General features: G+C 45.6%; 1 protein-coding gene across 1 annotated transcript in view; it reads left to right on the forward strand.

The window, feature by feature from the left end:
• The first annotated feature begins 414 nt into the window (after positions 1-414).
• The window catches only part of ADAMTS18 (ADAM metallopeptidase with thrombospondin type 1 motif 18), a 138598-nt gene continuing 112108 nt past the window's right edge, over positions 415-26904 (forward strand). The window contains exons 1-3 of the mRNA XM_059152999.1: positions 415-577; positions 690-777; positions 3612-3928. Of these exons, the coding sequence (XP_059008982.1) occupies positions 488-577; positions 690-777; positions 3612-3928 (495 nt within the window). The 5' untranslated portion in view covers positions 415-487. The remainder of the gene's footprint in view (positions 578-689; positions 778-3611; positions 3929-26904) is intronic.

Genomic DNA, 26904 nt, shown 5'->3' on the forward strand with positions numbered 1-26904 from the left:
ACCAGCCCGGGGGCTCGGACGGGCCCGGGAGCCGCTGGTCGCCAATCACCGTGCGGTGGAGAGGCGGGCGCTCGGCTCGGCGCGCCGGGGGAGCCAGCTGGCGCTGCTTTCCCCGGGAGCCTCAGACGCTCGCACAGACAGACAGACGCACAGACTGGCGGGCAAGCGGGCGGGCAGGCACGGACAGAGTCCGCCGGCCGCCTGCGCTCGGAGGCGCGCGCCAGCCCGGGCCCGGGGAGCCCCCGTGGCCCCCCGGGAGCGGCAGGCAGGCAGCTCCGCGGGCCGGCGCCGGCAGAAGGGAGGGCGCGCGGGGCGGCCGCAGGCGGGGAGGCCCCGGCGCGCGCGGCCCGCGATGTGAGCGGCGGCGGCTCCCACCTGGCGCCGCACCTGGAGCGCCGCGCTCCGGGCCGCCGGGGAGAATGCGCGCGGCCAGTGCGCTCCGCCCGCCGCGTCCCGCCGCCCGCAGCCGCCGCGCCCGCACCTGACCATGGAGTGCGCCCTCCTGCTCGCGTGCGCCCTCCCCGCCGCCCGCTCGGGCCCGCCGTGGGGTCCGGCGGGGCTGGGGCGCGTGGCCAAGGCAGGTGCCCGCCGCGGGGGGCGCGGACAGCGGGCGGGGGGGGGGCGCAGGGGGCGCCCGGCGCAAGCCCCGCCGCGCCTCCTCACGCGCGGTGTCCCCTTTTCTCTTGCAGGCGCTCCAGCTGTGCTGCCTCTGCTGTGCGTGGGTCGCCGCAGCCTTAGCCAGTGACAGCAGCGGCGGCGGCGGCGGATTAAACGTCGGTTCGTATTTGCTCCCACCCCTAGAAGGACCTTTCCAGGCGCTTGCCCCTTCTTTCGCCCCGAAAAGAGAGCAAAGTAGGAAGGCGCCTGCCACCGCCCTCCTCCCCAACCTGGCAGGTGTGCGCGCGTCCTGGAAGGGGCTCCTGTTTGGGGGCGGGGGATGGTGGAGATGCGGCAAGGGCTCTGAACTTATCAAAAGAATCAGTGCCTCAAGCTGTAAGTCCCATAAATGTGAAAGCAGTACTTTCCTTCGTTCACAGATGGCTTGTTTAAAAAAAAAAAAAAAGAAATCCTCACTGTGGTGAGAAATTAGGAAGTGGACGAGATGGTTGCTATCAAAAGGCACCTTCCTCATTCCCTTCCTCCTTTGGGAAAGCCTGCAGGAGCTACTTCTTGGTGGAAGATGAAAAAACTGTGAGCCCTCCCCTCCCCCTCCCCCCTCTTGCCTCCTCGCTTTTCAAAAGCTTTTCTGCCTGTTTGTGTTCCTGATCTTCCTTTGCTTTTCTGCTTCCCCTGCCCTTGTGTCACGAGTTCCCAAAAACTGCTTTGAGAGAGAGGAGAGCAGGTAGCTTGAGATCTTGGGGCCGTTATCTCTTCTGAGGTTCCCAACTGCGGGGTCCCAGAACACCTTCCCGGTCTGTCATTTATTAACTTCTTGTTGGCACCCACCAGCTACAGGAGAGGAGCGGATCCAGGTATCTAGCAAGACCTTGATGTCCAACCCAGATTCTAGAATTTTTAGCTTTGCAGGGTTATCTGCCACTGCTGTGGGAGAGCAAGGCATACTGGGGAGACGGGGCATGGCAGAGTCGTGGAGTAAAGGCTGGGCAGATGTGGGTGAGTGAGGGGACAGGAGAGAGCCAGGAATGAACTCTTGAGAAATTCACTTTTGGTCCACCCAGACGGGCTGACGGCATTTTCTGAAACAACCCCTCATTGTTCCATGTATAGTTTCCGGACCACATCTCTACTTAGTCCCCGGAGCTGACCGATTAGATCACTCCCTGCAGGAGGCCCTGCCTGCCTCTCTCTGTCCACGGCTGAGTATCACCATCCACCTGCTCATTCTCCCCTTGGAAACAAACCTGTAGCTGTGTCTTGGGCAGGGGTCTTTGTGGGCTGAGTGCGTGGAAGGCTGGCTGGAGAAGACTACCCCATGGCCTCCTACGTAGAAGCAGGCAGAGTTTTGGGTGGGTTTGGGCAAGGAGGTTTGAAACAACTTCTTGTACAGTCTAGAGCACATGCAGGCGGGGTTTTCACGCTTAGCTTTTAGTATGGTGGAGGAAGGAGGTAGTTTTTTGCTAAGAAAAAGTTGGATTTAACCAAGAGTCGCCTACCTGTAAAGCAACGTAGCAGATTTTTGAAAGAGAAATCGTCTATGGCGTGCTTAGTGGGTTTTTTTTTTCTTTTTTAAGGTTAAAAGAGGAGAAAAAGTTTTCCAGTTGTGTGTCAGTTAGATAGTATTTCTCGTTAAAGGACTCAAGGAGAAAATGGGAGAGGCAAGATATAAAGTCCATTGTGAGACTGGGAATTGCTCAAGCAATAAGGGTCACCCATGGTCCATACAGAAGAAAACAGCTGAAGTTATGATCCTGTTGGGATTCTTACCACCCCCCCCAACCTAGGTTCAGTTAGAATATCCCACATCGATTCCTGTTAGCTACAGGGCTTCTGTTCATTCCTGAGCTTTTCTTATTTGGTTGTTGACTATTTGGGGAAAAGGGAAATTCCTCTTTCTTTTCCTCCTCCAGTAACCAAGGACCCAAGTGACTCAAACATGCCTCTTAGTTATTTGGAATCTTTCTAAACACTTTCCAAATTAGTTTCCCATTCTGTGCCTAGAAAGTGGAAACGCAGAGTGTGTCTGAACACGCAGAAGGCATGCTCCAAATCATTTTGTGATGATACATTTTAGTTTCCACGTTTTGCGATAGAAAACAGTGTGCATGCTTCAATTTTCCAGCAGCAAAGTGTTTTTTTTTTTTTTTTAAGCTCCTCCCCTTTAGAACAAGCAGCAATTAGTGCTGTTCTCGAGAGCAAGGGGGAAAGTATTTTGAAACATGCCTTTCCAGGTGTCCCCTGACTGACACTCCCCCACCAACATGTCTGAGCAATCTTAAACATCAGACACTATAGGAAAGTTCTGACAATTTTGAGGCATTTTTATGCATCCACTGTATTTTATGTCTACAGCGAAATGGGATTGTCCCTGTAAAAGCTCGGAGTGAAATGTTCAGAGCTGTACAGATGCTGGGGTTTTATTATCACTTATAGTTAATATCGGAAATATGAAGCTGCCCGTAGGTGCTCATTATCTGAGATGGTTTCAAGTTATTCAGCACTGTCAGTCACCATTTGAAATTTAAACTCAGCCTCCCCAAATGCTCCCAATTCAGTTTAAACAGGAAGATGTTAATCTCCTCGGGGGGAAAAAAAAATTGTTCTTTTCTCTCCTTTTGTGGTCTTACACTTATTTTCTCCACCACCCCCCCAATCACTTTTTATGTGTGGATGGCTCTGATTCATGTACTCAGTCCATCTGTCTCCGTGCAGACCCTGAGACAGAGTTGTGGCATTTTCCGCCAGCATTCTTGACATTCACGAAGCCTGTGCTTGACTTTTCATTTCTGTAGGAATTACCATCACAGAGCTCATTTGCACAGGCCACAGCTCCTGTCGTCCTGAGCCTCTCTAAATTGTCGTCGATCTAGGTGCATGGCGATGGGAACAAAGCCACCTTTGAGCTGCGCGTTTGCTCTCTGCCAGCCTGTTGCAGGGGGACCCTTTGGCGCTGTGGGTTCTGGGTGCTGACAGCGAAACCTTTCCCATTGCAGATTACGTCTTTGTCACGCCGGTAGAAGTGGACTCGGGCGGGTCATATATTTCACACGACATTTTGCACAACGGCAGGAGAAAGCGATCGGCGCAGAGTGCCAGCAGCTCCCTGCATTACCGATTTTCAGCATTTGGACAGGAACTACATTTAGAACTTAAGCCCTCGGCGATTTTGAGCAGTCACTTTATTGTCCAGGTACTTGGAAAAGATGGTGCTTCAGAGACGCGGGAACCCGCAGTGCGGCGATGTTTCTATCAGGGATTTATCAGAAATGACAGCTCCTCTTCCGTCGCTGTTTCTACGTGTGCCGGCTTGGTAAGTACCCCACACTTGGGAGCGACTCCCTTGTTCGTGGGTTTTGTGTAACTTGAATGAACAGATGTCTGCAATATTAAGCGTTCTTCCAGCCAACTCGACACATTCACACTGTCAGCTTTGATACTTATAATATTCTCAATTGAATTAATCTAATCTGCTCCCAGAAAAAGAAAATAGAATAGAACTTTAATTACCATTTAGAACATTCTTTTGATGTTTAATGGTCTGGGCCTCTTTATTCTCCATGTTTGAGACGCTCCCCAAGGAAATTAATTTGATGGATGCCATTCGCTTTGTAAAAGTCTTGGGAGACCCAGGCATTATATAAATCTAACGAGCTGCTTGCCTGTACATTGCTTTGAAATGGGAAAACTGTATTTCAATGCAAAATTGTGTTTGGCCGCCCCATGAAGCCCAACCTTCACCGTGGAAGGGAAGCCTTTTGTTTTCTTTTAACTAATCTGTTTGTGTCCTGCACACATAAGGCATCCTTTTAGAGTGTGATGTGGTATGCCTGAGGGCTGGTGGGCTTGAGCGTGGCATCCGGGGTGCAGGGCACTTTAAGCGTTCCTTCCTCTCGGTGGAATCCTCAACAGTGGAGCTCCAGGCCAAGGGTATTGGTGTAAAGGATGCTTGTCTCGGTTCAGTGAAATCTCTGAGGCTGTAAACGGGGTTCTGGGTTCATTGCAATTGATGAGCGTCTTGAACAGACGTCGGAGTGTCTGTCTGTTGACACCCCCCCCCCCCCCCGCCCCGTGGTCATGTTTCTGGCACGGCTGGAAGAAGGAAAGCGTGAGAGAGCCCATTTGAGGATGTAGTTGGTAATGACTTGGTACATGAGGACACAGACCAAGAGGGGCTGGTGGCTGGTGTAGGTTCCTGGGAATGAAAACTCCCACGTCCTTCACTAGTCAAGACTTTATTATTTAACGGCCTGAAATTTAGCTCACACCTTTTGTCACAGAGTTCTGATAGTCTTTGGTGTAATCTTTGAATTACAGGGCAAAGCAAAGATTTAAGAAGTCTCAACTAAGCTTGATCCATTTAGACGATCAGTATGACTCACTGATGACCTGTATGTTCTGACTTGGTTACACACACACACCCGTGAATCCTGAGAGTTTTGTTTGACTTGGTTGTGGTTGTGATGAGTCTCCCACTCGTTTCTGGGCATTTCTCCCGCTCTCCCGTCTGTTCCAGTACCCTAGCACCTTCAGGGGGTTGGGCATCTCACCACAGTGGCTTGGACTAGCCCAGTCCACGTAACACAGTGGTTGAGAGCAGTCTGTTCTGGGCCATTGCACCCCAGCACTCACTAGTAGAACCCAGGGCCAGTTATTAACCTCTGTGTGTCTTAGCGTCTTTATCTCTAAAATGGGAATAATAAAGGGGTTTACATCACAGGGTTGTGGGGATTAAGTGACTTCTTCCAGGGAAATGCTTCCATGGAAAACAGCAGTTTCTGGCAGGGAATAATCGCCCTGTCTATTCTAGTTCCAGCAACAGTTAGCCACTTGATATTGATTTCTCTTGGGATGCCACTCTCTGCCAATGATCACTTGCCTCATATTAATAGATTTCAGGTGATTTCTCCTAAAGAGGAGATTCACATAGAGCAAATGATCCCAGAACACCTAGGAACGGGGCAAATTACAATTTTCCATCTGCCTGTGTATAAGGCCGACGTGAATTAGAATCATGAAATTCAGATTCTGTCCCCACTGCTCAACAGACCAGCCACATGTACTTCATTAAATAACTTCTCTAGGTCTCAGTTTTCTCTCCTGAATTACATAAAATAATTTCTCAGACTCCTGCCATCTCTAGGCATCTGACTCTGATGATTTGATTTGTTGACCCTGGCCAGACCGGCTTGCTGTGGGGCAGGGCAAGAATCAAGCTCCTCCCCACTGCATTACCCACGTCTCCATGACCTTGCCAAGCAAGGGTGAGACACAAACCCATAGACCCATACTCGACAAGAAGAAGACAACAAGAAAAAAACAGAAAAGAATAGAAGTCCAACTGAGAAACTGATCACCACTCGAATTAAGTTTTATAACCTTGTGTTGAGGTGTAATGTATATACAGAAAAGTGTAAAACATATATACAGAAAAATGCAAAAATCAAAGTTAACACCTATGTAATGACCAACGAGATGAAATAAGACCTTCATTACCAATGCCTCTTGGTGAGCATATGGACATTGTATATGCCTCTTGGTGAGCATATGGACATTCTGTTGGAAGTCTGCCCAACAGTGAGCTGTTGGGTCTAGCTGTACTAATTTGCCCTGCGATCAGAGCATATGGGAGTTCCAGTTGCTCCACTGCCTCACCAACACTTACCATTGTCTGTGTTTTCTATTCTAGCTGCTGAAATGACGGGTGTGAAGTGGTACCACGTTATATGGGTTTAGTTTGTGTTGTCTTAATGGTTGCTGAAGTTGAGCTATTTCTTACACTTCTCAGCCATTTGTGTATTCTCTTTCGTGATCTTTCTATATCATACGGACATAGAGTATAAATGTTTCCAGCCTACATTATGGTTTTATTTTCCTTTTCTCTGTAAATGGATACAAGAGTTCTGAGCAAAAACACTGCTTTGCTGACTTAACATCTCTGTTGTCGTGGCTCTGAATCTCTAACAACACATTGATCTGCTTGTGAAATACTATCAGAAAGCAGCAGTGAACACCCTGCGATCAGCTGAGCTCAGGGAGGGGACACTTGACTAGGAACATTGAGAGATGGTGATAAAGAGAAAGAATCATGGCAGGAGCAAGAATGTCTTCATCCTTCCTGCCACCTAGAACACTTTGGCACTGCTTCTTTGGCCAAACAAGGGGTTCAATTCTTCGCTAAAGTTAATTAGCAATTACTATCACGTATTCAGAACAGTGAATGATTGAAGAGTTCAGGAGAGCTACAAATCTCTAGATGCTTTTTGGAGAGATCCTTGGAGTTAACATGTTAAAGGAGATGAGCAATTCTTCTTATATTGACCCAGAAGCTGACATGAGATGATGGAGATTGAGAAGTAGAGGCTTTTCTGCTGAAAGTGTCTACACCAGGGTTTCTCCTGCCGTGGAGCTGGGCGTCTGGCATCTGAATGCCTGTAGGGGTTACAGCAACCTCCTGGAGGTCATGCAGGTGTATCAGGCCAGTAGGTCACCCTTCAAGAACAAAGTACCCGTGGGAGAACTAACGGTGATCCGGATTGCCAGGGAAGCCCCAGGAGAGAGTGGGAAAACAAAGGAGGTTCATAATAGTGAAATATATGTGTAGGTACAGGCCTGCCTACCTGTATACCTATGTATTCCATTAAGGATTTCTCTGGCAGTGAATTTCCCTCGATAATTCAGAATTAAGCTGTGCTCAAAATACTTTCTTAAAACGCCCTCCCCTCTCCACAACTGAAAGGGCTAACCTTATTCAGAAGTTGAGCAGGTAGTTATTTACTTAGAATAATAGACAAAACAGAAATTGCAAACTTCCCTGACCGAATCCCGCCGACTGTGACTCCTGGGCAGGATAATTTTTTTAAAAAACTTGAGTGTCTGTAATTGGGAGCTTGTGCACTCCAGCTCACCACCGCCTCCTACAGCAGACTGTCTCGCACTCTGGGAAACGTTTTCTGGGTTTGCAGCCTTGGCCGCAGAATCTTGGGGTCACAGTTAAGCTAATCTAATCACCGCCTGCCATGTACATCCCTTCTTCTGTATCTCACCCCTCCTTGACCACCACAGTGAGGAGAAGGTCATTACCTCCAGGTTCATTGTTGGGATGGTCTTCTTGATGTCGAACCACCACTGACCTTCTCATGACTCTCCCCTGTATTTCTTAGTCCTGTTTTTTGAGATGATTGAACAAATTTGTGTCTGTGTTCCTATATCCTGGGAGATCCAAAAGGCCTTTCTGCCCAAAAACGTTTCACCCTTGAGCTCCTTTTCATTAGGACTGTGTTTTCAGAGTTCCTGGGATCAGCTGCCTTGACTTTGCCTGAGGTGTTGAAAATGTGAATTTCTTTACCCACAACAGAAGGTCAAAGAGGCTAAGCTCAGGAATGCGTGTTTTCAATTCTCCAAATGACTCCTAATGCATACTAACACGAGAGAACCATTGGATCAAGACAATGAACGTATAGGCAGATATTTTTAATGATTGCTGTTGGGGGGGAAAAAAAAACGCTGTTGGTTTGAGACACTGATCCATTTCTGAAACTTAATGGACATGTCCTATTTTAAGAGCTGACTTAAAAGGACATGTTGAGTGATTATTTTATTCCACGACTATTGATGAGCTTCTGTTCAGGGCGGGTAGAGTTGTAAACAAGTTGGATGCCATATTCTAGTTTGTAGAAAAAGTTCATGGAGTAGGGTTTTAAAAATGGGGGAAGCATAGTCAAATTAGTGGTAACTCCACATCTCTGTGCTTTACCAGTGCATATTAGCAACTTAGAAATGCCCTACTTTAAAGATCTTTGTTTACACCTAGCACCTTCCTAACTTATTTGGTCACAGAACCTTTTTTTTTTTCTCCCCCAAAGAACATCTCTTCATAGGCTGGTAGTGACAAGAAAATCAAGTGATGCTTCCCCCCCCCCTCCAAAAAAAAGAGATAGATCACGAATTTATTTCTAACTGGTGCGAGATGCTCCAGGGAGAAAAGGATCTCATGACCAGGTAACTGGTTTCATTGCCAAGATACTCCCACAGAATAAGGGAAACCTTAGGTTTAAATGCAACTAGACAAGGTCTTCCCTGTGATACATTTCACACCTTTTACTACGCTAATCTGCATTGTGAAGCTTCAGGAGGCGGAACTGTAATACTAATTGGGCTGCACCTCCCTTCTTCAAGGCACTTCCATCAGCCACTTGTCCAGGTTTTTGCCTTTACCACGAAAGAGCAACTTCTACATCTTGAGATACATCGCACTTTATCGGTACCTGATAGACCTCATTACCAGGGCAATGCACCTCTTGCCTAACAAACCCTTAACACCAGACTCCATTCACCATGTGAGGAGCTAAAGACCAGGCATACTGAAACATCCCCCATCTTGCTTTCCTGCCCAGATCTGTACTAACGGTACTTGGTACTTTACCGTTGATACATAACCTCAGCCAACACCCAGCCAGCAGGAGTGGAAGCATGGTCTGTTGGTGTCTTCAGTCGTCTCTGATCAGGGGTCTCAGAGACACATCAGGGGATCCCTGGACAGTGTGCCATGATCAAGTCTGCAGGAGATCCCTCCAGCCTCCATTCCTGACACACCGCCTCATTTGGCCTTTTAGTTTTTCTTTCGTTTCTCTTCTCTTTGTCCCCAACAATGAAACCGTAAGTGTTTCTCCTGCATGGCTGGCTGCCCCAGTGCCCTAGTGTCTTTCTCACCAGTGGCCCTTTTAGATGGCGACTGCAGGGACCCATCCTCCGGAGAGCCTGGGTCCCTGCAAGGAGCTTTGGAAGCAGTTGGGTTTCAATAGGCGGGAGGGACGCTTTGATCTCCTCTTTTCAGAAGTATTTTATGACTCACAAGTCTCGGCCATTGAGGTGTCTGGTGCTGGTCACTGCCTGCCCAGCGGTCTTTAGAAAGCTGGTTTCCATTCATAAAAGGGTTGAAGTTAAATGACCTTAGTCCAGACAGGCCGAAAGAGACCAGGCTCTTCTGCTTTGTGGGGCCTTGTTAGCTAGGCGGGGGTTTGCTGAAATACACTCCCTCAGGACTGAGAGGAACATGTGAAATGAAGGGTTAGACTGGACTGTATTAGTAAGTTTTTTGGGTACAGGCTCTCCCAAATCAGAGATGTTTTCTTAGGTTCCTGATTCATCAAGGGTAAAAAGTGGTGTTTTTGTTTTGTTTTGTTTTGTTTTTGGCTACTCTTCAGAGGTGATTTATGAAGACAATTATTTGCTATTAGCAGTACTTTTAGCAAAATGCTGGCCAATCTCTTTTTTGAACACCTAGCTGAGGGTCTTGCCAGAAAGCAGGATCCCAAGGCTGATTTGGGGGGTGCTCCCACAGGAGGGTGAAGGGCTGACTCTTCCCCCGTGCTCTCTGCCTGTTAGAGGGTGGCCCCTGCAGGAGCGCGCCCCCACTCACACTGTGAGTGCTGCGCGCTCTGCCTTGCTCCACACCTGTTTTCTCATCTGTAACGCAGATGGTACCTCTTTCCTCTCTCTCTTTCTCCGGGGACTGTGGCGACTCACGAGGAGGGCTGAGCCTGATATGCACTGGGTGCTCGGTCCTTGGTTACTCTTGGCTTTGGACTAGGAAGGGTTCTGGGAAGGAAATGACTGTTGTTCTGGAACCTCCTCAAGGAAAAGGGCTCCTGGTGGTGGTAACGTCCTGCTGAGGCTGTCTGGAGATTTTGTGCGGGGAGGTCACTCCTGCATTATCTGCCATGAAGGAAGGAAACGAGAGAAAGCTAAAGAATCAAAGAGGAAGGATGCACAGATCCATAAAGGTTGGGCTCGGGGTGCGTAGGTTACAGGAGTGCGGTGTGCTGGCTTCGAGCTCAGACTTCGAGAAGTCCCAGCTCTGGCCTCTGCTCACCGCACAGCTCAGGTCAGATGCCTGATCCTCTCTGGTCATTGGTCAGATGAGGATAACGGGGCTTCTGGATGCTGAACTGGAAGAAAAATGCTCTACGTGCAATGCTTATAACGGCGCCTAGCCCATAGTCATAACGTTAGTCGTGGTAACGAGAGAGGCATAATCATCATGTTTGCTAACCTCCCGCCATAAAGGAGTTTCCAAAGCTGGCTGATACCCATGCTCCTTACCACCCACAGGCGGGAAAGCTTTTGCCAAGATAATAATAATCGTTTCTATTTATTGAGCACTTCCTGAGTTATTAAAACTGGAGCCGTGGAGAGGAGAATTCAGCTAAGACATGGGCTGGGGCCTTCATAACATTTAACTGCCAGTGAGCATACGGGTATTCAAGGTCTTAAGTGGCTTTTATACCTCCACGCGTTTCCAGAAGGCCCAGGCACTTGGAAACAAACCCCCCAACCTCTGACGTTCGGGCCCTCCCTCAGAGAATTCCCTGGGTCCTGGGTAGGGCCTAGGTGTCCATTTGAGGAAAGGAAAGGAAAAGCTTCACAGATGGTCTCAACCCAGCAGGCTTTCTGGACTGCCTTAGGGTCCTAAACACATCCCCAAAGAATCTTTTCAGGGGAAGCAGGACTGCTGGACCCTCTTTGGGGCAATCGTTTCTGCTTTGTGGAATGCATCACGACGCGGAAGTGTGACTGTCAGCGCTCTAACCCCCATCCACGGGTGTGTATGCTAATGCGGACAGGTAGGAGTGTCTCCTGTGAATCAAAACGGATTGTTCTTGTTTGTGTGTCCTAGAAGTTTCCCTGGCGAGTAGAATAACTCCATCTCAAACTAGGTGAAGCATAAAAAAAAGTACATTTTTGGGCTCTGAAATAATTTGAATTCATGCTTCCCACCTTCACCCCCCCTTGCCTTGTGTTAGAACGGCTAGCTCTCAGCAAGGCTGGGTCCACGGTACCCAGGGATGTCATCACTGTTGTCTTTGTCTGACTCGGCTCTTTGAGTCAGTTGTCTTTGTCTGACTCGGTCCTTCTGCAAGCAGGACCTTCTGTGCTCGGGAGAGGAAGCCAACCATGCCGTGGGCACCTGGGGTCTCACGTGCCTTACTCAGCAGTGACGCCCCAGTTGTAGCCTCTGTCCCACGTGAGAGCAAGTGTCCGGAGCTCTGGACTTGATTTGCTCTCCCCTCTCTCTCTAAGCCTGAGAGGGCCATGCCCATTTCATCTGTATATCCGAACAAGACCAAGTTAGGTCTTCACTTACGTATTGATATGTGAATCCATGTGTGGAAGGAAGTCAGGGATGATGGACAGCGAGCCAAGGGTTGCAGTTATTGCTTTGAGGTTCCTTTTGAAACCTGAGTTTATTACATCTAGGGGTGTGTGTGTGTGTGTGTGTGTGTGTGCACGCGTGTGCACATATATGTGTTCACATTTAAAATGTACATAAATTGTATTAACCAACACTTTTCCTGAAGCATGTTTTTTGATGGGAAGGGAGAATCCATGAAAATAATGTATATCTTAGAATTCCTTCTTTATCAGTACATGTACATCTGTCTTATTCTTTTAACTGCTGTGTATTTAATCATTCCCTTCTGGTTAATGGGTTTGCGCCCAACTTTTTGCTGCAGCTGAAGAAAACACATACATTGGTGGGTCTTCTTAGTTGTATGCAATTCTGTATTCCGTGAAAGAGACAGACACCGAGAGACCTGCTTTGTGGAAAAATGGAGGTGCCAAACCGACACAAGACATTAGCTCTGGCCAGAAATTTCCCTGTTGAGAGTGACATTAGCCACCACATGTCACTGGCTATCACCTTGGTGGAAAATCATGCCGTGTTCCCATGAACTCATTTCACCTTTGTTTTCCATGACCCTAAGAAAGTCACTTAGGAGAGTGGTTCTCTCCAGTGGAGCAGATGTTCTGGTAAAATTGCACATTTCCCACCACTGACCACCCCCCCCCCCAAAAAAAAAACCCAGTTGATGAGAAAGTGGTGCTGATTAATTCCTGAAGTCCAAACAGAAACAGGCCCAAGGAGCACCGCCCATTAAGGCTTTCGTGACCAAAACCATTTTCCCAGGCTTCCAAGCCATCTCTGTCCGCAAACTCAGGAGTTCCCTGTCCGTTACATCCAGTTATTTCCATGAAAGCCTGTTCCCACGGTTTCTCTGCCCAGTGACGGGGCAGGGTACACTCAAAGGCCGGAACGCAGGTCTGGTGAGAGCGTTCCCTCTGGACGGCAGGCTCACCTCTCCTGAAGGGACGCCTTTGAAGTAGCCAGGGTTTTCATTTGCAGCTGAATTCTTTTCATTGCTTATTCATGCCGCCGAGCTCCAGAATATTTTATGTGCCCTTATTACCACTACCCGTAGAGGGGGCATGCTTTCTAACATAAATTATGTCACGCACACCACTCATTTACTGGAAGTCAGCCACCCTTACTTGAGCACTTGAAAGGGACTGACCTAAGCTAGTAAGTAAAAGGAGATTATCTCTCCGGTGATTTCCCAAGTTCTCTCTCCAGCAGTAAACACCTGACACAGACACTGCTTTTTAGTGTCTGTGAGTTCATTCTGTGATTTTATGATTCCTTGTCTCCCTTTCGTAGTGTTCTTCGCCACTTCCGGGAGGCCAATGAAGAGTTACCCCAAATTAATTTCTCTGTTGATAAGCAATGAACACAATTATTCCCCTAGTTGATTATGGAGTATAGGTCTGTTTTAGGCAGCACAGTGATGTGGTGGAGAGAAAAGACTGCTTAATTGCACTCTTATTCTTTATATATACTTTATATGTATGTGTGTGTAATATACACACATAATACACACACACACACACACACACACATAGATGTGTATGTCCTATATTTTCCTATGTCTTGGTCTTACCTCAGGGCTTTACAGACATTTTTTAGTGAGATGCATTAAAGCAAAACAAATTCCATGCCTTTAAAAGGATTCTTTTTGCGTGTAAAGCAAGTACTAATTTCTCTTTAATCCTGCATATGTAACAATGATTAAATCATGTCTAGGTCAGTGATTCTTTTTTATTTTTTTCTAACTTCAGTTAATTAAAATATAATGTATTATTAGCTTCGGAGCTAGAGGTCATTGATTCGTCAGTCTTTGAGAACACCCAGTGCTCCGTACATCACGTGCCCTCCTTAATGCCAGTCACCCAGTTACCCCAAAGCCCCACCCCCTCCTCTCCAGCAGCCCTCAATCTGTTTCTTAGGATTGAGAGTCCCTTGCGGTTTGTGTCCCTCTCTGATTCTGGCCCGTTTTATTTTTCCCCTTTCTTCCCCTGTAATCTTCTGTTTTGTTTCTTAAATTCCACATAGATCAGTGATTCTTGGCATAGAGAGCTTTAAAAAAAAAAATGCCCACCCCAGAACAATCGAAGACGAAGATCTGGGTCTGGGGCCCGAGCATGTGTGTTTTCATGGCTCCCCACCCGGTTCTCCCGCGCAGTCCAGTTTGAGAGCCGCTGGTCCCGACAAATGCCAGTGGCTCCAGAAGCGCGGTCACTTTAGAAATGCCTGCGCAGGAGTTTAAGAGGGCGGATGGCATGTGAGAATGCGTGAGATTTTAGAAGCCCATCGCTTTTCCTTACTAGTTATGGGATCTCGGCACAATTATTCTTTCTGAAGACATTTTTATATTTTGAGATACGCTTAGACTCACAAGAAGTTGCAAAAATAACACAGAGCTTTCCCATATAATCTTCCCTCAACTTTGGGAAATTATCAAAATCTGGGAATCTAGCACGATGCCCTCCCTTTTACTCATCCAGTCGCTAATTCAGGTACTGCTGGGAAGAGGTCGCGCAGGTGTCCAAGGCTCCAGATAAGTTGACCTTAAGATAAGGAGATTTTCCAGGTAGGTTCCAGGTAGGATCCTACCGTATCAGGAAACACCAAGGAGGTTCACAGCGAAGGGGATTTGATATGTGAGAGTCTCCGTTGCTGGCTTTGGAGATCAGGGGGTCCATATGGTCAGGAATGCAGGCAGCCCCTAGCAGCCAGAATGGCCTCTAGCTGAGTAAACCTAGATGTGGATTATATCCCAGAGCCTCCAGTGAGGAAGGAGCCCCCGGCTGACCCCTGATTCAGGCCTTGGGAAACCCAGAGTCGAGAACCTGGTCACGTTGTGCCCAGACTTCTGGCCTGCAGAACCGCGAGCTGATCAAGGGCTGTGAGTTTTAGGCTGCTACGTATCTCGTGATCTGTTATGCAGCAGTAAAAACGTAGCACAGAGACGTTCTCCAATGCTGACTGTGCAGCGGGTGGGTCACATGGTAAGTCCCTTCTGGTTCCAGGGCCATGGTCTTCTTACATCACCCCCAAATGCTCACGCTACCTTGTGGGGCATGTGAGACTACGGGTTCAAGGAGAAGCAGCGAGTGTCCATAGATATTGCCTGTTGAAAATGACCTAGGAAATTGTTTCACGATTTAACTCTGCTTTCTTAGCAGGATGCTACTCACAGCGCAGGGACGGCTGCTTGTGAGAGCTGTCCTGTGCATTTAAGGATGCTTGACTGTTATCCAGCAGATGCCAGGAGCACTGCACAGTTAGGACTGATAAGTGCTCCCAGAGATGGCCACTTGTCCCTTGGGTATGATTGTCCCCGGCTGAGGATCATGGATAGTGTCCGGTCACATGCTGGGTTCTTTTATAGAATGTATTCACGTATGTTTGTCTTTCTTCCATAGAGTGCTTGCTGTTGGTTTTGGAGTCATTAAGAATATTAAGAATGATGATTTCAGGGGTGCCTGGGTGGCTCAGTGGGTTAAGCATCTGCCTTCGGCTCAGGCCCTGATCTCAGGGTCTTTGGATTGATTACTGTATTGGGCTCTCTGCTCAGCAGGGAGCCTGCTTCCCTCTCTCTCTCTCTGCCTACTTGTGATCTCTCTCTGTCAAATAAATAAAATCGCTTTAAAAAAAGCAATGATTTCAGCAATATGATGATTCAATAATGATTTTTGCTTTTGAGGCATGTTGCTGGGGAGACCGTCTGTGAATGGTGCATGGGGACTGGGCGTGGATTGGACAATAGTGAAAGATAGTCTGGAAATCTTTTTAAGGATGTGTATTTGCTTTTGAGTTGCATGGAATGCCAATGCAGACTGCTGAAAATAAATGTCTCTCTGAAGAAGCAAATATATATGTGTACATATACATACATATATTTGAGAGAGAGAGCGTGTGCACACAAGCAGGGAGGAGGGCCAGAGGGAGAAGGAGAAGCAGATCCCTGCCAAGCAGGGAGCCTGATGTGGGGCGCCATCCCAGGACCCTGGGATCATGACCTGACCCAAAGGCAGGTGCTTAACCGACTGAGCTACCCAGGCGCCCCATAGAAACAGAGATATATTTATAATAAATTTTACCCTTGCGTTCTTACAAGGAAAGAGGGAGGGGGCGTCTATGCATGTGGATGTAGATTAGAAATGTGCATTCCGTTTCGGGGTTTGCTGTCAACCTTCTGTAAATCTCTGTATCCTGTGGATCTGTAACAATGGGGATAGTGGGCAGCTCTGGAATGAGTTCTGGAGTGTTCTCTATGTTTTATGAATGTGTGCTCAAGCCTGAGAATCTTGTCAAGGTATTCTGGATTTTTCTATCTGCTGCATGTAGTTGGACATACTTGAACTTCACTGTACTTGAGGAGGCAAAGAGCTCTGTTTTAATCGGAATGCAACATAAGGGAGCTCATGCTTTCGTATACAATCAACTCATCAGCTGACCTGATGATGGAACCCACCACTTTTACCCCTTCCTTGAATAGACCTGCCCTAGGAGAACGTATAGCACACTGGTACCTGGTACTTTTATAATAACCACAGCTTCTTTAAGGTCATTTGGGGGTTTGTATGCCTGGCGAATTGCTTGACATTTCTTCTTTTCCCTCTGTTCCTTCCTCCTGCCTACCCCCCACCCATGTCTACGCCCAGCTACCCCCCTCTACCCACACACCTTCTAAGCCAAAGCATTTATGTCCAGCCTTTTATGTGGTTGGGTACTATGATGGATGATGGAGATACAAAAATGATAATCTGGTTCTTAAATTCTAAGATAGTCCCGTGTGAAACTGGAGAGTAATGGTGACTGGAGTATAAACATGTAAGAGTGCAACAAAATTAATCTTACTATTTAAGCATCATTTAAAGCACCTTGAGAACACAAAAAAGAATTGAGTGACTACTTTTTAATATGGTGGGCAAGCATTTAAACGCAGACGCGTATAGCGGGTGATTTTATGCACCTGTCCCTGTTCATTTCATTGCTCGTGGGCCAGCTGAATTGGGTATTTAGAAAATACACCCAGTTCCAACTACCTGATATCCCCTCTCCTGCCACCACCATGACACACGCCACTGTCCTCTCTCACCCCGTTTCTCATAGCAGCGTCTAGTCTGATGCTTCTCCTTCTCTCTGGTGTCCCTATAATCTGTGCTTCTCGCACTTGGCCAGTTTATTTCACCTTTTTTCCTCTGGCAACTAATGGCTTTCTGTGACTCATAGTTTGTAATCCAAATTCCTGACCACGACCTGCAACGCCCTATGTGATCAGGCTCTTTTGGCTTCATTTCCTATCTTTTCTACCATTGTACACTCCCTGCCTGCCAGCACTTCTGGCCTCTGTCACCTTTCATGGCCCCAGATGCCCCTAGTGCATTGACTGTGCTCTTTGGATGCTCTTCCCCTAAATATTCACCTACTTCCTTCCTTCGTGTCCTCTGCACGTCTGTGTAAATGTCATTGCAGAAAGCTCTTCCCTGCACTGGTCACTCCGCTATCCCCTTAACTTGCTGCTTTCTTCTTCATCCTCTTTATCACTCATACAGTGAAGACTTGATTATCTTGCATGTCCCTCCCTCCCTGCCTGAACAGCGGCTTTCTGAGGGCTGTACTTTGATTCTGCTGTTTACAGCTGTGTCTACAGTGGCAGGAATGGACCCTGGAAAATAGTAGGCACTCAATAAAAATTTGTTACATGAGCATATGTGATTAACATCCTGGTCATTTAGAAATACACACATCATTTCTGTTGGGCATGCGTGAGGAATTGGGTTTTCCTTAGGCATCCATGTAGGCAGGCATTCATTGGGAAAACGCATCAGTGTGTCTCCTTATGTGCAGGTTAGCTAAGGGGATTCAGAGAGAGCACTGGCCCCCTGTGATTTCTTGTCTCTTTGGCGTCTCTTTCCCCAGTGTTTTGGTAAAAACCTTGCAGTTTTCCTTAGGGACCTACCTTCTTCACCTCTGTCCCAAGTCCTTGGAGTTTGGGTGGAGGTGCCATGTTTCATAGCGACCAGTCAGCAGATCAGATAGCCTTGACTAAAGTGATTGGTAAGGATTTGCATGTCACAGGATCAGAGCCAATGAAATAAAATTCTGGGACACCTGGAGGTCACACAGAGGATGGAACATAAGTCCAGAGCTGCTGGCCACCTTTATGTCCCCTGAGAATAGTCATCACAGGCTTGATGCCGGAAATTAAAGTACTTCGGACCTTTCACTCTAATGAAACATAGCCCCCTTTCTTGTTCCTCTAGTTTACCCTTAGTTTTGGTCCCTTTGAAATCAAAGTAGTAACTGTGATAGGACCGTAGAAGTCATGGACACCTTCTGCCAAGGACCTCCATGTCCCGCCGAGGAAGCAGGCAAGCTGAATGCAACAGGGGTCTTCATCCCGTGCCGGCCGTCACGACAATGCAGTGACACCTTGCCTGCACTTTGTGAACTGGCATTTCGGGGGCGCAGAGCCCACTGCACAGAGCGTGACCACATCTTCCGCTGTCGGTAGTCGCTTGTGATGGTGCATCTTGGCTGTATCATCTATCTTCTTGATTCACTACTTTGTCAGTTGTCTTGTTCTTACACACCTCTCCATGTCTGCCGACAGTAACTGCAGATGGGGTTGACACAGCAAACACAAGAGAGCACGCCCCAGGCCTGTCAGTGAGCAGCTGGAGAGAGACCGCTCTGCGCGGTTGACTTAGAGGATGACTTCACACTCCATAACCGCTTTTAATTGATTTCTTTGATTTGTTTGGACGATGACATGTGGGGAAATGTTGTAAACCAAGAATGCTTATTGATGGATGACATTGCCCAACGTTCATATGCAGCTCATTTGCGTCTTTGAAGATATTTATTTTAATGAATCTAATTTTAGGAGGCAGTGGGTTTTTATTTTTAAATAATGACAACAGAAGTGTTTGTGTGTGTTTGTGTGTGTGTCCCCTCCCCCATGCTCTGTTTCTTCTTTATGACGTATGGCATTCCATCCCCTCTTTGCTGTGGCACAGTGCTGTCCAGTAGAAACATAACACAAACCAACACGTGTTATATGTCATTTAAAATTTTCTAGTAGTCTTATTTAAAAAAAAAAAAGGTAAAAGGAAACAGGCAAAATTCATGGTGGTAGATTTTATTGATCTAAGATATTGAGAGTGGTATTTCAAAATATAATGATGAAAAAATTGAGATAGTTTGCTTTTATTTTGTACTCAAGTCTTCAAAACTCAGTGTGCATTTTCCAATTACTGCATATTTCATTCAGACCAGCCTCATTCAGGACCAGAGCCCGTCCTGGATAGGATAGCTCTAGTCCTCTCCTATCTGGAAGTCCTCAGATATATACAGTGAAAATGAATGGGCAGAAGAGAAAGGTTCCGTTTTTATCTAGCTTGCTGAGATGGTGTATCTTCCAGAAAGTACTTCCCCGGTGTCTTCAGTTTTCTTTTGAATAGTCTCTGGTATGTACAGTTTGATATTTGGGTTTGGAGGCCCATGGTCATGACATAGTTCCTAGACAGTTGGGTCATTCTGATGGTGGGATTCAGATGTAAAGTAAAGTCAATTATTTCTTTTGAACATAATTGAGGGTAATTAGGTTTTGAAAAATTTCAGAATTTATGCATTGATTTTCTTCTAATTATATTTGATCAAAACTTGCTAGCTTACTAACTTCTGCTTTTTAAATTTTTGAGTGGAAACCTCTTTATTAGTTCTCATTTTTCGGATCTTCATAATAACCTTGGCAGTGTTCTGCTCATTACCATATGTAGAAACCGGAGCAAAATTTAAAAAAAAAAATTTTTTTAATTTTAAAATTTAAAAATTTTAAAAGTTTTAAAAAGATCTATGGTCAGGTCAGGACATTAAGAGGTACTGTCACACTATAGTATAAAGTTCCCTCTCTCACAGAAGGGTTCAGTGGTAAAAATAACCCAGATCGGTGAACAGTCAAAAATACCTTCTATCTGACTTACGATCATATTTAATGTATCAGAAAATTTAGTTATCTTACTATATTTTTCTCACATGATATCTAAGCACATTTTTCCTTGCCAGTGGCCATGCTCACAGAAGCCGGCAACCCCACGGAGAGGCAAGAGATCAGCTGGCAGATGAGGACTCCATGCCCTTCCCAAGCTGGGCCTGGCCTTCCTTAGGCCAGAAGAGTGGAGGAGAGTTTTCTCAGGAACAGTTGAAATGAGGAGCCCATGGCTCCTATTCTCCAGAAAGGAAGGAGACCTTCTCAGTCCAGGAATATGGCAGTGGCTGCTTTTCAGAGGAGCCCGCCCCCGCTCCCCCTCCATTCTTGGCGGTAGACTGAGCATACCCAGGCTGTGTTAGGGTTTCTGGACAAACAGAAGCAAGGGTGTGTATATGACATATATTATACAAATGTAGTACTAATATGTATGTATATCAATATTTTACTAGATAGTAAGATATAATTAATTCATAATTATATTATATAGTAATATATTAATGTATGTGTGTATTTTATATGCATATATACATGTGTGTGTTTGTATTTGTACACACATAAATAAACTTATATGTGTATAAATAAAACTATGAGATTGACTCTCACATATTATGAGAAGTCCCAGGACCTGCAGCGGGGGAGCTGTAGAGCCAAGAGAGCTGAAGGTGTGGCTCCGGGCTGAGTCTGAAGGCAGGCAGAGAGCAGTGCCCCAGCTTGAAGACCAGGGTCAGGGGGCAAGTTCTCATTTCCTCCGCCATTTTGTTCTGTTCCGGCCATGGGTGACGGGTGATGCCCACCCACACTGGGGAAGGATCCCCACCTTATTCAGCCTACTGATTCAATCTCAAGAAACACCCAGAAAAGAATACAAGAATAATGTTTAAACATTTAGGCACAGTCCAGCTGGCACGTCAGATGAGGCATCCCGGAGTTGTTCTGCCATCCTTGGGCACAGTCGGTTTCGCGCCACATCCTCTCATCCCGTGCTCCGGTCATGCTTTCCCACTTCCCAGTGCGATTATCTCCGTAATGCCCATCTCCTCCGCTCGGTGACAAGGACAGGAGTCCTGCCTGTACGATTTCTGCCCCTCATCATTGTATTTCAAGCATCAGTCTCAGTGCCTGGCACTCACTCATTCACACTCTCTCATAGTGTATATGTGGAAAAGCATAGCTATGCCAATATGCCTCTCCACGTTGCATATTAATATAATGAAATAATAGTATTCCTTCAAGTGAATTTCTTCACTTACCAAGTGTGTACTGAGTGCCAACCAGGACGGATCCTGGAGCACCGAGCCTGGTAGTTCTGAAGAAGGGAGTTAGCATCCTACCGCCCCTACAGTGAACCTCGGCACCTTGTGCCCATGAGCCGAGAACCTCTGGGCGACCTTGAACTCTGTGTGTATCTTGTTTTCCTCATCAGGAACATAGGGATAAGACCTCTTACAACTGTGGTCAGTCTTACGTTCTTCATGCAAAACCCGCATCAGAATGCCCTGGAGAGACAATAAACATACAAATGAGTGAATATAAAATAAATCAGAAGGTCCAAGTGCTGCACGGTGGGTGAGGGAGGTAAGGAATGCCTCTGGTACGGGGGTGTTTGGTGCTCCCTGTTGGCTCTAGGAGCCTCACATACTCAAGGAGCACCTATCACCACAATGAATTGTTGCTGCCGCGCGCCGTCTTCAGCTCTTCCCCTAGAACAGGTAGGCGGTGAGCATTTACATGTCATGGACGCCTTGCAGGAAGATCTGGGTTTCAGCTGGAATAAATGAACCAGTTTGAAATGAACCAGATCTTGCCAAACTGCTGGCTAAACAGAGAGTATCTGAGAAGCCAGAATATTACATTCCTGGCCACGTTCTGAGGTTTGAGGATCCAAGGGAGGGTTTTGGAAAGATTTGCTGAACACATTGTGTTGCCATATTGATTAGAAGGGAGACGAGCTACCTGTACTCCGTCCTGGGTGTTTGGCTCTAGCTAATTTCTGCAAAGGGACCTCTTCTTGATTAGCTTTCTTCCCTGCTGACACTCGGTTTTGTTACTCACTTTCTCAACAAAGGCGGAAATGGGAAAAAGTGGTTGCCCATCTGCTGAGATGGTCTAGGACCCTGGATGATTTGGTTCTAGTCTCAAGGCTCTTACTAGCTCCTCTGTAACCTTGTGCCTATCTGGGCCTCGGTTTCTTCGACTGAAAATGAAGGGATAGGATTGGAGAAACATTTATCAAACAACTGTCATTCTGGGTCTCCTTACGGAGGCATTGCTTAGATGCTTGACAGAAGTTCAGGTTCCTGGGCCCCATTCCAGCTCTCATAATCTCTGGGACCCTTGGAATCTGCGCTTAAAAAAAAAAAAAAAAAAGATTTTTTATATATATGTTTGGTGGAGAATGAATAAGTTGGGGGAGGGGCAGAGGGAGAGAAGGAGAGAGTCCCAGGCAGACTCCTCCCTGATGCAGAGCCAGGGGTGGCGGTTTGATCTCATGACCATGAGATCAGGACCGAGCCAAAATCGAGAGTCGGATGCCCAACCGACTGAGCCACTCAGGCGCCCCAGAATCTGCATTTGAGTCATTCCCATGTTTATTGCATTTTGAGAATCTGTGAAATGTAAAAACAAACAAACAAACAAAACCTGATTTCCACATTTGGAAAACAAAATCTGCTTCCGTATGTAAGATGTCCTTTTCCAACCCAGGGTTGCCACTCATCGGTGAGTGACTCTTGAATCCATTCAGTCAGCTGCCGTGAGCATCCGTAAGAAGGAAGATACAGAGAAGCCTCAAATAGAGTCAACTAGACAAGACCAGATTATTATCTAGGAAAAGTATTCTGTGAAATTTTACAGTGTGGGTGTACGTGTGTGTTTACTCAGCCACGTTATAAAATGTGTGGAGGTGTGTAAGCTGATGTTTGGGACCTGGCTTTTAGTCAAGGGGATTTAGGAAATGCTCTCGAAGAGGATCCATATTTAATGGGTGTGTGGTGTGGTCTGTTCTGTCGTCCCTTGAGAAAGTCGTGTTGTGTCAGGTGCTTGGAGCCAACCCGGACAAACACTGAGAATCACCCTGTGGTGACTTTGACAGGAGTTTCGGAGTCACCGAATAAGTAAATCTTTTTTAAGACAGACGGGTCTTAAAGATTACGTTCATCTCTATACATGGGTGCCATTTCTTTTTTCTTTATCTCAAAAGCACAAGAAAGATTTCCATTAAGTATTTGAAGAGACATGGAGCCTTTTTCCCTTGCATGTGAGCAAACGCTTGCCTTGGAGAGCCCAGCGTTGAGCTGAGCCCAGATTCAAGACAAGGCTTGTTGGACAAAGCAGACCTGTCAGAGTTCTTCACCATAAATGCCGTTACCTGTTGATTTAAGGGTTTCAGTGTACACTGTAGGTCATCAAGCCCCGAACAGAGCACATGGGTTTTGATCTCAGGATTCAGTTCTCCATTGTAAATCTGTCAGCCTCCCCTGTCGAGTCAGCTACCGAGAGCGGAATGTCTGTGGTACTATTTATCCTGTCATATCAGCTTAGGTCAACAGTTTTTTGTTACTCTCAGTGGAATAATCCAGCCCCCCGTTAAATGCTACTTTTGACTCTAATGTAAGTCTCTTATCTCTGCTTTCTTGAGTGTCTGCCTCAGCAGGGCAGGGCTGCAAGCAATGAATGTAGCTTTGGTCTAGAGGTTTTTTTTTTGTTTTTTTTTTTTACTAACTCGTGACCCCTCAGCTCACAAGGTGCTTCTGAAATCTTGCATACCACCTCTGTCCCTTCCAGAAGGTTAGGATTTCTGCTTTAAAAAAAAAAATCAATTGAAATAGCATAAATATAGAAAGATGCGGGAGGAAGGGGAAGAGAGCTCATTTTTCTATTCCGAAGTGACCACATTCGTGTAAACCGCCAACCAGATCAGAATATAGACTATCTCCTACACCCCCTCGGAGCCTTGCTCACACTTGCTCTCAGTCCCTAAATGCCTCACTCCCAAACATAACCATTATCTTGGCTTCAATCTCGGAAGATTAGTTCAGCCTGTTCTTGAACTTTGCATCAATGCAATCCACAGAAGCTCTTAGCTGACGCGCTGCTTCTCTCCGACACCGTGTGTGGACACTGCTATGGTTGGTCCATTTTTATGCTCTGAAGCATTCAATCATTACATGAAGCGCTACCCTTGATCCACTCTGTTGTGGATGGACATTTGACTGTTCCTGGCTGTGGGCCGTTACCAGAAATGCTGCTGTGAATACTCTTTTGCAGGTCTTACGGTTCAAAGATGAACTCGTTTCTGTAGGGTTTCTAGAAATGGAGTCTCTGGGTCATAAGGCACGTGCAAATTGGTTCTACCAATTTGTTTTCAGAGTAGTTCTACCAATCTGCGTCCTTACAGGTTCGCTTGCTCCTTATCTTTGCCAGCACTTGGGGTTTTTTGTCTTCATTTTCACAAGTAGGGATGGTACCTAGTATAGCACTGAGTTTTTGCCTTCCCCTGATGACAAAAGAGGTTGAGGGATTTTCCGCATGCTTAATGGATATTTCAATGTCTCGTGGTTCATCCGTCTTTAGCATCCTATCTCAAAACCCTTTCCTCTACCCAAGATCATAAAGATATGTCTTCAGTGTAAAATTCTAGAAGATTTTTGGATTTATGTACCTTCTTGGGTAGCCTACAAACTACTCGGAATGCGTTTTTGTGAATGATGTGAGGAATTGGTCAAGATAACTTTTTTTTTCCCAGTGGATATCTGGTAGATACAACCCCATTTATTTCAAAGATGATTCTTCTAAGCATACTGCATTCCATTGTTATCTTTGTCATGAATCAGGTGTTGGTGTATGTGTTGGTCTAGTCCTGATTTCTCTATTTTATTCCATTTTAAAAATTATTTCTGTTCTGGGGTACCCGGGTGGCTCAATGTGTTAAAGTGTCTGCCTTTGGCTCAGGTCATGATCTCAGGGTCCTGGGATCGAGCCCTACATCGGGCTCTCTGCTCAGCAGGGAGCCTGCTTCCTCCTCTCTCTCTGCCTGACTCTCTGCCTACTTGTGATCTCTGTCTGTCAAATAAATAAATAAAATCTTCAAAAAAATTATCTTTGTTCTAATACCACACTTTTATTAATTACTGTAGCTTTATCATAGTTCTTGATAGCAAGTTGTCTAAGTCATTCATCTTTGTTAATTCAAGACTCTCTTGGCTATATGAGGTTTACATTTTCTTCTGCATTTTTGTATCATTTTCCTAATTCCTGCCAGAATGCTGCTGGGATATTTACTTGGCTTTCATTGAATTTATAGGTTAATCTTTACAATATTATTTTTGATACATGAATATGGTATATCTCATTTGCAAGTCTTGAAATTCTTTCCTGAGGGAAATTTCTGTCCTGTGAGATCTTGTTCACCCTTTGTTAGATTTTTTTCTTGACTGATATTTTTGATGCTACTTAAAATGAAAAATTGTCCTTGTTTTCTAAATTTCTGCTACTATTCCAGAGAAATGAAATTGATTTTTGTATATAGACTTTCCTTTGGAAGCTCTTCATTGTCAGTATTAGAAATTTCCCTACAAATTCTTTTCTAAATTTTATTTTATTTTTTCAGTGTTCCGAGATGCATTGTTCATGCACCATACATACCCCGTGCTCCGTGCCATACCTGCTGTCCTTTCTACCCACCACCAGGCTCACCCAACCCTGCGTGTCCCTCCCCTCCTTTCTTTTGTTGCTGCTCTATATAATCCTATCTTCTGTGAATAGTGACAGCCTCCTCCCCCCAAATCTTTATTAATTTTTTTTTTGGACCCTTGCAAAGTCAAAGAACTTAAGTATGGTGATACATAGACGTGATAATATCCAACATCTTTGTTTCAGTCCTGATCTTGCGGGACAATTCTACTCTTTTACCATGAAGTATGTTCTTAGCTATAGTATTCTTTGTAGATACCCTTCATCAGATGGGTAACATTCCCTTCTATTTGTAGTTTGCTAATAAATTTTATTAAGAATTCTTCATCTATTGAGGGCATATGGTTTTTCTTTTTTTTTTTTCTCATTAAGTATATTAACTGATTTTTTTTTTTTTTCAAATGTTAAGCCCACCTTGCCTTTCTGGAGTAAACCTTGTTTGGCCATGATGTACTATCACTTTTAGTGATGGCTGCGTTTGATTTCTAAATATTTGTTTAGGTTTACCCATGCATATTTATGAGAAAATTTGGTCTGTAATTTTATTCTCTTTACGTCCTTATCAAGTTTGGGCACTGGTCAAGTTAGGCTGGCTTCATAAAATGAATTGAGAACTGGTTTTTGGTGGTGGTGGTTCTCTTCTTCCCTTGTCACTTTCCATGGTTTTAATTGGTTATTTTTTTATATATATAGAATCTTAGCTCATTGCTTTTCAGACTTTTGTCTTTTCTTTTAAGCCTAACATTTCTTTTAAGCCTAAACATTTCCATATAAACATTCCTTTTACTATGTGAAATCTTTATTGCCATTTATGAACAACATTTTGTAATTTCCCTTTGGGTATATTTTTTAACTCAAGGATTACTTAGAAGTGATTTGATTAATTTGGAGCCATTTGGGGTTATCTTTTTGGTTTTGATTTCTAGCTTAATTTCACAGTGGTGAGAGAAACTCCATCCACTTTTCAACCCTTTGAAATATGTTGAGTCTTGCTTCATGGCCTAGAATGTGGTCATATTTAGGGTGAAGATAAATATTCCATAAGCCCTTGAAATGCAGGTGAATTGAGTTCTTGTGTGTACAGTGTGTTATATATCAATGTTGTCAAGTACATTAATTGTGACGCTCAGACTGTTTTCGTCCTTAGTGATTTCTCTGTCTGCTCGATCCATTAGCTTTTGAGAGATGTACGGTAAAGTCTCCCTTTACAATTGTAAAGTTGTGATTTTTGTTGTTGTTATTTTTTTTTTTTTAGATTTTATTTATTTATCAGAGAGAGGCCGGGGGAGAAAGCGAGCACAGGCAGACAGAGTGGCAGCAGAGGCAGAGGGAGAAGCAGGCTCCCTGCTGAGCAAGGAGCGCAATGTGGGACTCGATCCCAGGACACTGGGATCATGACCTGAGCTAAAGGCAGCTG

The sequence above is a fragment of the Mustela lutreola genome, chromosome 16, assembly GCF_030435805.1.
Source record: "Mustela lutreola isolate mMusLut2 chromosome 16, mMusLut2.pri, whole genome shotgun sequence".
NCBI classification, from domain to species: domain Eukaryota; kingdom Metazoa; phylum Chordata; class Mammalia; order Carnivora; family Mustelidae; genus Mustela; species Mustela lutreola.